Here is a 13156-nt window from a genome sequence, read left to right on the forward strand (position 1 = left end):
AAATGTGCTTGGAAGGCCTTCAAGATCATCTAGTTTATTCCCCTTAGGCAAGAATATTGGTGAAATCTCTTGCACAGGTGGTAGAAGAATCTTTAGAGGATCCCATTCTTTAACTTTCTTGGAAAATCTATTTTTCCCGCCTATACAAAAGCTAATTTAAATCCTTCTTGCTGAAATGTAATTGTTTTCCCTTCATCTGTCCTGAGTGGACTGAGATACTAGCAGGTTACTTCTATTCCTTATGTAACATCACAGTGTAAAAACAGCTAATTGGTACTCAAATCTTTTCTGCTAAAATGGAATAATTTCCATTTTACCTTTTTTCTTAGGATGAATTTTGTTTTCCTTTAATAAATTCCCTTAACACTCTGACTCTGAAATAAGACTTCAGAGTGTACAAAGTATAACCCATTATCAAAGAGTGAAAAAGTTAATTCAAATAAATTGCACGTGCTGCTTATATGTATGTGTGAATGTGTACATCATATATTTAAACAATTTTTCTAATATATGAAATATGAACTCAATTCTAGTGGTTATTCTGTTTATTCTACTTCCCAAGTCACCATAAAAATTTACCCCACTTATACCACTTAGTAAGTCATTCAAAAAGTTTACCTCTCTATAGCTTCCACTCTTCATTATCCCAAAGTGAAAGTGAAAAGTGAAAGTGAAGTCACTCAGTTGTGTCCGACTCTATGCGACCCCATGGGGTGTAGCCTATCAGGCTCCCTCATCCATGGGATTTTCCAGGCAAGAGTGCTGGAGTGGATTGCCATTTCCTTCTCCAGGGGATCTTCCCAACCCAGGAATCGAACCCAGGTCTCCCACATTGCAGGCAGACGCTTTACCGTCTGAGCCACCAGGGAAGCCTCTTCGTTATCCCAAGTAACTCTATACGCCACTGACAATGGTATGTTCAATTTCCAAGTCATCTATGAATCTGGCATATGAGTCCTTTCACCTCCCCTCATAAAAGCTATCACATACACAAAGGAAATCAACTGATCTAATATAACTTTTATCTTATATGCTACATTGGCTGTTCCCAAGTGTTTGTGATCTTACAAGAATTTGCAAATTGATTTTCAATCATGACAGTTTTCTTCTGTAAAGTATATGTCATGCACAGAAACAAACAATATGGATATTGATTACAAATAATTTGGTGAATAATTCTGATATATTTTTAGTTTCAAACTGGTTATCTTATGCTTATTGACAGTGGTCTTTTACAAAATCCAATTACTAAACACTGCATCCGCATTTTCTTTAATGTTAAGCCACTTCAGCAATTTAGGTTTTATTAAACTTTAGCCAAATAAACTCATGCTGTAAGAAATACTATATAAAGATGATTTGAAAACACTCAATCTTTTTGGTTTCCTTTTCTGTTCCCTTTGGCTCTCAAGAGCAATAATCTTTTTTTTTTTTAATAACATTATTTTTTAAAAAGTTTATGAGAAACCCAGCAGCATCTTGAGGCCAATATATTCTCCTTTAGCATCTTGTGTGCATATGTGTGCTAGTTGCTTAATGGGGTTGTTTAATCCAGTCAGCCCCATGGACTGGAGCCCACCAGGCTCCTCTGTCTTTGGAATTCTCCAGGCAAGAACACTGGAGTGAGTTGTCATTTCCTTCTCCATTAGCATCTTGTAACTCATGATAAATTCAAATAACCTCATAAAAATTTTAAATACCTTTAATCTAAAATTCTTCCCAGATGTTGCTTTAGCCTGTAGCTTGATCTTTAAAAGCAGGATACTTCTTTGTAGCTGGAACCTGGCTTATTTTATATGTAATCAGCCATTTGTGATATATTTGAGCTTGATCCAACTGTTAGTCTTTTTCTATGATCCATTGGATGTTGGCAATTTTATCTCAGGGTCCTCTGCCTTTTCTAAGTCCAGCTCATACATTTGGAGTTCTTGGTTCACGTACTCTTGAAGCCTGGCTTGAAGGATTTTGAGCATTACCTTGCTAGCTTGTGAGATGAGGGCAATTGTGCCGTAGTTTGAACATTCTTTAGCATTGCCCTTCTTTGGGATTGGAATGAAAACTGACATTTTCCAGTCCTGTGGCCACTGCCGATTTTTCCAAATTTTCTGGCATATTGAGTGAAGCATTTTAACAGCATCATCTTTTAGGATTTGAAATAGCTGAGCTGGAATTCCATCACCTCCGCTAGCTTTGTTTGTAGTGATGCTTCCTAAGGCCCACTTGACTTCACACTCCAGGATGTCTGACTCTAGGTGAGTTTAGTCTTCATGGTCTCCTGTTTTCCATATCCTACTAGAATATTAGAAAATTGTCTGTTCATCCAGTTTGCAAATGTTTCTCTAAAAATTGTCAAGTCCTCCTAAATACTTTCGAGCTTTATTATTTTCTATTGAATCTAGTGTGTACATATTCAGTCACTCAGTGGTGTCTGACTCTTTGCAGCCCCATGGACTATACCCCTCCAGGCTCCTCTGTCCATGAGATTTCCCAGGCAAGAATACTGGAATGGGTTGCCATTTCCTTCTCCAGGGAATCTTCCTGACCCAGGGATCCAACTGGTATCTCCTGGGTCTCCCTCATTGGCAGGCAGATTCTTTACCATGAGCCAGCCACCCTGGAATCCCTATTGCATCTACTATTTCCCTTTATTTCTGCCCACCTATTTTCTTTAAATTCATTTACTTTGTTTTACAGGTTATTCTCCTTTGTTTCATTAGCATTTTAAATGCCATCTGTTTATGATCACTCTCAGGGAGGCTTCATTTCACCTTTAAATCCTCAACCATGGCCTCTCTTAATATAGACCTAGGAGGTAGGAAGTCCTGCATTCTAATTTCTGGTGCTTGATTCTTATTCCCTTTTGGCCTCCTATTGTGTATGCTTAGGCTTACAATTGGCAAAAATGAGGATATTACTAATACCTTCCTTAATTAAAATGTAGGAAGTTATTTTCATTAGAATTTAGACAGATTTCAGAGAAACCTAAATGACACTGATGATCATTGCAGACACTAACAGACTGCTACATATAAACACCTGCTTCAAAAGCAGTGGAGAAGAGCATGATGATCTTTGTTATACAAGATGAAATAGATTTTGAATCTAAATATGCGTGAATTATTTTAAGTAATATATTTTAAGTTCTGCCAAAGTCTTTAAATGTATAAATGTTAAAGGAAACCTAGCATTAAAAACAGAATAGATTAACAGTTTAGAAATGTTTTCTGTTAGAAAGTAAGAGAAGATGAAATACAGATTGCAAAGAACTTGTAATATTCTGAGGCCAAATCTTAGTGTGAGGTGTATTGGCCAGTGGTTTCTTAGCCCTATCAGACTAAGGCCCTCTGGTTTAAACTTCCTGTTGTGCTCACTTGACTATCCTAAAATGATATCCAGAGGTGACTAACCTATTTCTAAAAGGCCAACATAATTTCTTAATTATACTAAACAGGCCCGACCCTGCTTAGCTTCCGAGATCAGATGAGATCGGGCGCCTTCAGGCCGATACGGCCGGAGAGACACTAATACAGTTATGTAAAGTTTAAAAATAAAATAAAATTTAAAAAAAAAAATTTTCTTAATTATACAGCAGGAATAAAAGGAAAGCAGCTTATAATAAAATATTTCTATCAATATGTTAATGTTTAAATATAGCTACCCTAGAAGATATAATATGAAATATGAAAAAATATTTGGTTTTAATAACACTGAAGGCATGATAAAACATTCCATAAAAGTACTGCCTAAAATGATACAGCAGGAGTGCGAAGGGATAACAAAGTTAAAACCACTATTGGAATAAATAGTGACAGATTAGACTTATTTATATGTAAATTTTTAAATAGTGAATAATCAAAATTAAATTATAAATAATGCCAAAATCAACTGGGGAGAAATTGAGAAAGTGCAATATCCTCACAAATGAATTGGCCCTTGCTTTTCAGCATAGTGTCAAAATGATTCCCTGTGGGATAATGTGCAGTAATAATGCATTGCACAGGAGAAAGACATCCTACTCCTCATAAGGACATATGTATATCCTCCAATACTGAAGAAAGACCTTGCAGACTATTCACCTTCATAAGCAATAAGAGCCAGAAGATGGATTCGAAGAAGAAATGGCAATCAAAACATTTGTAGAACACAGACATTAAAAACAAACTAGTGGTTACCAGTAGGGAGAAGGAAGGATGGGGGCTGACATAGGGGTATGAAACCAAGAGATACAAACTACTCTGTATGAAATAAATGAGCAAGAATATATTGTACAGCAAAGGGGAATAAAGTGATTATTTTGCAGTATGGAATATAATTTATAAAAATATTGAATCACTATGTTGTATACCTGAAGCTAATCTAATATTGTGAATCAACAATACTACCATAAAGAAAAGACATTATGGAGGCATTGTGGCAAATCTCTAGGGAGTTATTAAGTCATTCCAAGGGTTTATTTTTTACCTAAAAACTAATATATAATTATTTTGTTATACATCATTTTACATATATAGGAGATCAATAATATAAAATATTTTAGATGAAATTTAATCAATAATTTTAAGTGTGATTCCTATAATTATCTGTAAATGTAATAATATTGGATTCCAACAGTGTTTCAAAAAAATACTCAGATATCTTTATTTACATGTCTGCATGTCATAGCTACAAACACAGACTGTAACCTGAAGTCTGAAATTTTGTATTGGTGACTTAAATAACATAAGTAGTGTAGCTCCCAGTGATTAGGTTTACCGAAATGGTGAACAACTTTTGGTAAAGTTCTGAATAAAAGGAAAAAAAAACTGTACAAATATTCATTCTACATGGCAGTTGTAGCTCTGAAAGGTTCATTGTATTAATATGTTAAAATACGTAAAACAGGTTCAAGGCTCAGGTCATTATAAATAGACTTTTCACCTACGTGAATGCCCATTGAGTCATCCGGGTCAACTTTTCAAGGTGAGAGAATAGACACCACCCCCCATCTCTGTAACAAAAACACCCCCACAGATGCTTCGATGGTGAAGTACTGTCACAGTTGATAATATTCGCTTATCTGTGCAGCAAATGCACTGGCGTTCATTTGAAGTGGCCTCAAACACAAGCAAAGTACATGTAACAGTACCTTTCTGTGTTAACAATGTTACAGATGATTCATATTTCTAAGCCATCTCCTACAAAATCCAACATATAGAAGAATAATAGAGAAAGAGGATTGAAAGGCAGGGTTAAGGTTTTGAAATACAGTTTAACTATTTGCTTGAGCTCAATGTTCTACAATCTCATGTGTGCAGTAAAGTTACCTAAAAGTGAAAGTGAAGTCGTTCAGTTGTGTCCGATTCTTTGCGACCCGGTGGACTGTACCCCACCAGGCTTCTCCGTCCGTGGGATTCTCCAGGCAAGAATACTGGAGTGGGTTGCCATTTCCTTCTCCACAAAGTTACCTAAACAGGGAAAATATGACATCAGAGTTGGGAAAAAGGTAATATCTAAGAAATCTGAAGCCCTAGAATATTTTTCAGAATGTAAATATGAAACTATAGGTCTGGAATGTAGCCATAGAATGATGCAAAAAAAGGAAACACTATCTAGCATGTGTTACAATAACAAATTAGTGGTGTGTATAGGGGGGTTTACAAACAATGGGGTTTCCCAGAGACCTAGCTGAAGGAAAGATTAATCTCACTTTGGGCTCTTATATCTCTTCTGTCACAGAAATACAAAAGAGAATGAGATCTATATTCAAATGAGAAATACTTGGAAATATATGCCCAGAGAGCATAGTGACATTTTTAACTTGGATAGACTTGGTCATCATCATGGGTAAAACTCATGGAATGAATAGACATGCACCTCAACGAATACATACTTTCTTTCCTACATAAATAAAATCTCTTAAAATCATTTCAATATTCTATAGTAACCAAATATAAACTTTTATAAATGAATGCAGTGTGATTTTTTTTTTCTCTAAGATGAATATGAACTAAATGATAGGGGGTTTTTTTCTTGGATTATTTTTGACCTGAGTTGATTAATTGTTGTGGTCCAAAATACACAAGCCATAAATTTAATTTTCAAGGCTTTATACCTCACTTGGTGCATAGAGCACATTTTGATCTCCAAAATGTACTAGTTTCATACTGAACGAGGCAAACAACAGCATAAGGCAAAATGTGTTAACAAGTTTATTTATGCAGTTTGTATGTTTCAAGCACTCTCGAGGCAGAAAGTTAATGTCTGTATAGCATTCTTCCTAATGCTAATCTTCAAGAGCTACATAATTTTATAAGTAATATCATCAATTGTATAAGAAACTTTTTGGAGTTTTTTGTTTGTTTTGGCTCTCCGTAACCAACAGACGATAGTAGCAGTGTGTTTGTAGCTCAGTCACGTCCAACTCTGCGATCCCATGGACTGTAGCCCACCAGGTTCCTCTGTCCGTGGAATTTTCCAGGCAAATATACTGGAATGGGTTGCTATTCCCTTCTCCAGATCTTCCCAACCCAGGAATCAAACCCAGGTCTCCTGTATTGCAGGCAGATTCTTTACTGTCTGAGCCACTAGGGAAGCTAACAGACAATAGGTTCATCTCAAAGAAAGATGTAGCTGGTCAGTATACTCATCCTCAGTGAAGGGGTCCAGGATCTTGACACTGTGCCAAACTGTCTTTGTAAGAAAGGAATGTGAGAAGTGACCAGAGTTGGTCAAAGAGTCCAAACGTCCAAGAGTAAGTTCTGGGTATCTAATGCACAGCATGTTTTTTTTTTTTTAAATAACTAAGCACTACCAACCCCAAACCAACCCACTGTCAGTCATTTCAGTTGTAAGTTATGTTTGCCAAAGCACTCTTCTACTGTGCCTTTTTTCCTCAAAAAGTGGCCAACATTAATTCTAAATAAAAGAGAAAAAATGAGAAGAAAGGAAAGATTTAAAAATCCCCCATAGGATCCAGATTATTCAATTCAGTCCATGCAACACATCATGCTTATGCTCAGTTGCTAAGTCATGTCCAACTCTTTGTGACCCCACGGACTGGGGCTCACCAGATTCCTCTGTCCATGGAATTTTTCAGGAAGAATACTGGAGTGGGTTACCATTTCCTTCTCTTGTGACCCCTTACATGCACACAGATGACATTTGTCCTTCTCAATGTTACCTGAAATTCCTCTGTCTGGACTTAACATTTCTAGAATCTCTGTGAAGTATCTTATACAGGTAATAGAAGCATCTGAAGAATGCAACTGGCTTGTCACTTGTTATGGCAGAGTGGGGAGTAATACAAATAAAAGCAGGTTAGACACTATTCAGAAATTTCATGGCCAATATGATTTTAACCTTCCTTGATTAATTCATAAATTATAAAAGTCCTTCCTTGAATAATTGTTAGGTTATAAAAAAGTTTTTGAGAAACTTTGAATATAGAGTTTAGACAATAATAGGGAGTAGAGTTCTTTCTTCCATTCCAGCCTCTAATGAAAGGAGCCAGTTAACAGCTAAAGCTGCCATCTGCTCCTTGAGTGCACACCTAGGGCACGACCTTATCCTTGGATATTCACATGCCGCTCCATATGGTGGATGGTGAGCAGGTATCAACCAGCTGCGTTTAGTCCCATCTGAATCAGGGTCACAATGGTCATGAACTAACAGGTCATTCGAGACCATCTCTTTCTTAATTTTTCCTGATACTGCTTTTACAAATACTTTCCAATTTTTTAGGGCCTTTTAATCATATCAAGTCAAGCCTCCTGGGATCCACGTCGGATTCAAACCTCAACAAATACAGCACCATTAACAAGATTCCACAGCTCACTCTGAATTTTTCAGATGTCAAAGCTGAAAAAAAGAATGCATCCCCTCCTTCTTCAGATAAAACCATTATTGCGCCCAAAGTTAAAGAGCGAACACACAATGTGACAGAGAAAGTCACCCAGGTAGGACATTATTTTGCTATCAATGTTCACTGTTTTTAAGGTTATTTTCTGAGATAAGCCATTTATTTGCACTCCAATTTATCTTCGGATGTTGGGTGACCCTCTAATGTAAGAAATAAATAAAACTGTAGGCTCGAATTTTGTCTATTACAGGACTAAGCAAAAATGGGCTGGCTTGGTTTATTTGTTCCCTTTGTTGCAGAGGTGATTAAGCAGCTATTCATCACATTTAGGCATTTATTGTTTTGCTACGAATCCTTGCGTTAGTAAAGCATGGTATTTTAATATAATGGATGTCTATTGAAGGTTTAGGTGACTAATTGGGATTTACTCTTAACTGTGGCCCTCTTTTTTGTACTTAACGCTATTAAGTAGAGTGAGGTATAAGTCACTGGACTTGGGGGAAGAACTGTCTGAGTCGAAGAAAAGTCAGAGTAAAACAGTATGTTTCTCAGGAAAAATATTTTGTTTTTAAATAAATATTGCACATCTAACTAGGGTAAAATAAAATACTATCTAGCAAGATTCATGTGGTAAAGAATAGAGAAAAATGATTTGCATTTATTATATCAAAATACCAACCTAAGCAGTACCCAGCTTTTGCTTACAACGCACTTACATTGTTGGGAATTCATGACTCTAAAATTTGTGTCAAGTAAACAATTTTTTTTTAATAAACAATTTAACCTAGTATATTTGCTTAGCAAGTCATTTTATAAACTGTCACAATATAAAGATAAACTTGACCCTAATATCTATCTCAATCATTGAAGATCCTTTATTAAGAAAGGTTTTGTAATTGTAATTACTAAAACAACACTATAGTAGTTTGTACATACCGTCTTATGTGTGAGCTGAAACAGCCATGTAAAGGCCCTGAGTTGGTTGTAAATAGGCCTGAGAGTCTCTGTTTATTTGAGATGAGAGCTTATACATGCCATACTCAGATACATATTTTGATATTTATGTAGTAATGAGGCTTTCTACACTTGGTATTTTGTTTTTAACTTATTCATAGTAAATTGGACTTAACAGTGGTAGATAAATGTATGTGTGTGCGCTTAGTTGCTCAGTCATGTCCGACTCTTAGCAACCCCATGGACTGTAGCCCGCCAGGCTCCTCTGTCCATGGGATTATCTAGGCAAGAATACCAGAGTGGGTAGCCATTTCCTTCTCCAGGGTATCTTCCTGACCCAGGGATTGAACCCAGTTCTCCTACATTGCAGGTGGATTCTTTACCATCTGAGCCACCAGGGAAGACCAGTATGTGAATAGCCTACTGTTATTCATGTTGCATTGGCACCATTTTAATAGCTTTGAATTTTGCTTGCAATTGTTTCTACCTTAAAAATTATCCTATTTGTAGACTATAGTCATTATATGGGTATATAGGAAGTAAGAGATTTCAGAGATTGCACAGCAGTCTGGTTGCTGTTCTTAAGACCATCAGTAGCATAAATGAATGAAGTAGTCGTGATACCAGAGCAGGCATGGGGGGCAGTACAGCAACATCAGAGCAGATGGCTGCCACTCAGCTCCAGCCAACTGTGGTCATGAAGGAAGGATTAACCCATGTTTTCAAATCTTTCAGTTTTAAAAAGAATCTGGAAATCCAGATTTGAAAATAAACTCTTTATTACTAAAAGTTGGCAAGCTAGTTCAAAATGCTTCTGCAGACCAAACGAAACACACCTTAAGGCCTGTGGGCAGACAAGCTTGGTCTTTGCAAAGTGTTCATGAGCTTGGTTCACTACAGGCCCCACCCTGTCCTGCCATGCTCAGCAGGTCCACTGTGCCAGGAGGAGATGATATACCCACGACTCAGAGGTGGCACCCATACTGGGCGCTTTCTGAGCCTGGTGACAGAGGAAACATATACAAATGGCCCCAGTGAAATCATGGTGATAAAGAACATAGGAGCAGAGCAGGGGGGAAATCATTATACTTTAATGGGAGATCTTTCAGAGAAGAAAAACAGATGAGATACTTAAGATGAGTCTAGAAGATTACTTATCAAACTGGGTGGTAAATGATGTTTAAAAGCATAACAGAGTCCCATTCACTTGTGCTTTAATTCTGAGTCATTTATTTTGTGACAAGAGCCATTTGTTCTGTGACATTGAGGAAAGTTTTAGTTATGACACAACTTATTTCTCAGTGTTGATATAAGAATTAAGTAGAATGATATGTCAAAAGTATTCATCAAGGTGCTATGTACATGACAAGCAACATCAGCCATTATTCTGTTTATCTGTGTTCTTGTATGACTTCTCCCTGCCCTCATCAGCATCATTGTAGGATAATCCACGGCTTGCCAGGACCTAGTCAAACAGCTGGAAGAATAGAGTTTATGAAATGTTGAAGGAAGGAAGGAAGGCAAGAGAAGCTGGCCAAGCAAATGAGGCAAGAGATGAGATACCCAGGTGGAGAAAAAACAAGAACAAAGATGCAGAGGTAGAAAAGTCTGAGTGTCTTCTCAGAATATGTTAGGCCAAAAGATGCATGTCTGAGCAGGGGCTTATTACAAGTCAGGAGCTGCTGGAACTTTCCCCTCTAGTTGGTTCTTCATTACCTTTCTCACAAAAATTGCGTCTGGGATTGAGTAAAATGCAATAGCTGCTATCAAAAGGTTGGCATTCTTTTAAGGTCTCATGTTTCTCTTTAAAATTCCCAAGACTCTTATATTTATGTCCATAACATTATACTATTTGTTTTAACATTAAAAAAAATGTTTTAAACTACTTACCACTGAAGGACTCAGGCTCACAAGGCCCCATAGTTTTCCAACAGCTTCTCATACTTCTCATCCAAATCATTATGGCATGCCCATCCCCACAGTTTCCAAAATATCCCAGTTGGAGAAGCAAGCAAAAATCCTTTTAAGATGCTGGGAGGTTAGAATTGGATATTGTTTTATAAAGGATCACTTTATTTTTACCAATGTAAATACAGTGATAGGAAGGACATTCTGGAGACAGAAGACTTAGGTAGCTGTGAATCTAGCCAGAAATGATGAGAAACTGGACAACAGTTGAGACTGGAAACTAGTAGCCCCGTTTGCTCTCAGCAGCAAACCTTCCTGTTGTGCACATGTCAGACCAGACAAATGTGTGTGCATGCTCAGCCGCTTCCAATTCTTTGCGACCCTGTTGACCATAGCCCACCAGGGTCCTCTGTCCTTGGGATTTTCCAGGCAAGAATACTAACAAGGTGGAGATCAAATATTGAGATATTCCTCCTGTAAACATAGCCCCTGAGGGGGAAAAATAAACCACTTGAAGCAGAGACACCCTAAAATTGTTTCCTCACTGGGTGTTTGTGAAGTTTCCTGATCGTAGTTATCACTGGAATGCCCATATTCACAAATGTAGTATCACTTGTCCCCACGTATCTGGAAATGACTTGATAGCAACTCAAAGACTTTGCTATTCTCTTTGTTATGACTGTGGAGAAGTCCTCTTTGTCAACATACCTGCCTGCGTGACAAGTGTCTCAGCCATGTCCGACTCTTTGCGACACTTTGGAATGTACAATGTCAAGATATTGTCAACCTATTTGCTGTAGGCAGCCAGCAGTGTTTCCTTTATCTAAAGTTCTTATTTGTTTTATTCTTTTAAAATTTGTATGGCAATCCTTTTTTCAAAAGATATCAGAGTTTTGCTCATCAGTCATTCAGTAGTGAGTTTTAAACACTCCCCTGAGCATAAACAATAGGGTAGATATTTTAAAAGGCGTAAGTGAAAGGAACAATTCATCTCTGCTCATGTTATGCTCTCTCACCATTCGCATCTTATCTCTATCATACATTGGCTGATTACTAGTTAGCCAATTAATTACTTGCCTCCCCAGATAGAGTGAGCTCATTGAGAGGGACCATGCTGCTATCCATTCATCTATTCATTCATTCATACATCTATGTATTTTTTATTCACTCAGCAAACATTTATCGAGAGCTAGTATTAGCATGTAGAGAAAGAAATGGCAACCCACTCCAGTATTCTTGCCTAGAGAATCCCGTGGACAGAGGAGCCTGGTAGGCTGCTGTCCATAGGATCGCACAGAGTCGGACACGACTGTAGCGACTTAGCATGCACGCATGCATTGGAGAAGGAAATGGCAACCCACTCCAGTGTTCTTGCCTGGAGAATCCCAGGGACAGAGGAGCCTGGTGAGCTGCCATCTATGGGGTCGCACAGAGTCGGACACGACTGAAGCGACTTAGCAGCAGCAGCAGCAGTATTAACATGTACAGTGTTGATGGTGGTGGTTTAGTCACTAAGTCATGTTCAACACTTGCAACCCCAAAAACTATAGCCCGCCAGGCTCTTCTGTATATGGATTATTCAGGCAAGAATACTGGAATAAGTTGCCATTTCCTTCTCCGGGGGATCTTCCCGACCCAGGATCAAACCTGTGTCTCCTACTTGGCAGGCAGCCCCCTGCATTTCAGGCAAATTCTTTACCATTGAGTCACATGGGAAGCCTCTTAGTTGGCTAATTCCTACCAAATTCCAATGGAATGATGAAGAGAAAACAATGATTTGGAAGAAAAGTTGGGTGGGTAAAGAGCAAAGGTCCGCTTTCACTATGTGGTTCTCAGTTCAGTTCAGTTCAGTCGCTCAGTTGTGTCTGACTCTGAGACCCCATGAACTGCAGCAAGCCAGGCCACCCTGTCCTTCACCAACTCCCAGAGATTACCCAAACTCATGTCATTGAGTCGGTGATGCCATCCAACAGTCTCATCCTCGGTCGTCCCCTTCTCCTCCTGCCCTCAATCTTTCCCAGCATCAGGGTCTTTTCAAATGAGTCAGCTCTTTGCATTCGGTGGCTGAAGTATTCGAGTTTCAGCTTCAACATCAGCCCTTCCAATGAACACTCGGGTCTCTTTTAGGACTGATCTCCTTTAGGATGGACTGGTTGGATGTCCTTGCAGTCCAAGGGACTCTCAAGAGTCTTCTCTAACACCACAGTTCAAAAGCATCAATTCTTCGGAGCTCAGCTTTCTTTATAGTCCAACTCTCACATCCATACATGACCACTGGAAAAACCATAGCCTTGACTAGATGGACCATTGTTGAAAAAGTAACGTCTCTGCTTTTTAATATGCTGTCTAGGTTGGTCATAACTTTCCTTCCAAGGAGTAAGCGACTTTTAATTTCACGGCTGCAATCACCATCTGCAGTGATTTGGGAGCCCCAAAAAATAAAGTCTGACACTGTTT

General features: G+C 38.2%; 1 protein-coding gene across 1 annotated transcript in view; it reads left to right on the forward strand.

Annotated features, from left to right (window-relative positions):
- The window catches only part of KCNH7 (potassium voltage-gated channel subfamily H member 7), a 526390-nt gene that overhangs the window by 392884 nt on the left and 120350 nt on the right, over window positions 1–13156 (forward strand). Inside the window, exon 6 of the mRNA XM_055572409.1 lies at window positions 7720–7934. Within this exon, the coding sequence (XP_055428384.1) occupies window positions 7720–7934 (215 nt within the window). The remainder of the gene's footprint in view (window positions 1–7719; window positions 7935–13156) is intronic.

The sequence above is a fragment of the Bubalus kerabau genome, chromosome 3 (genome assembly GCF_029407905.1).
Source record: "Bubalus kerabau isolate K-KA32 ecotype Philippines breed swamp buffalo chromosome 3, PCC_UOA_SB_1v2, whole genome shotgun sequence".
NCBI lineage: Eukaryota > Metazoa > Chordata > Mammalia > Artiodactyla > Bovidae > Bubalus > Bubalus kerabau.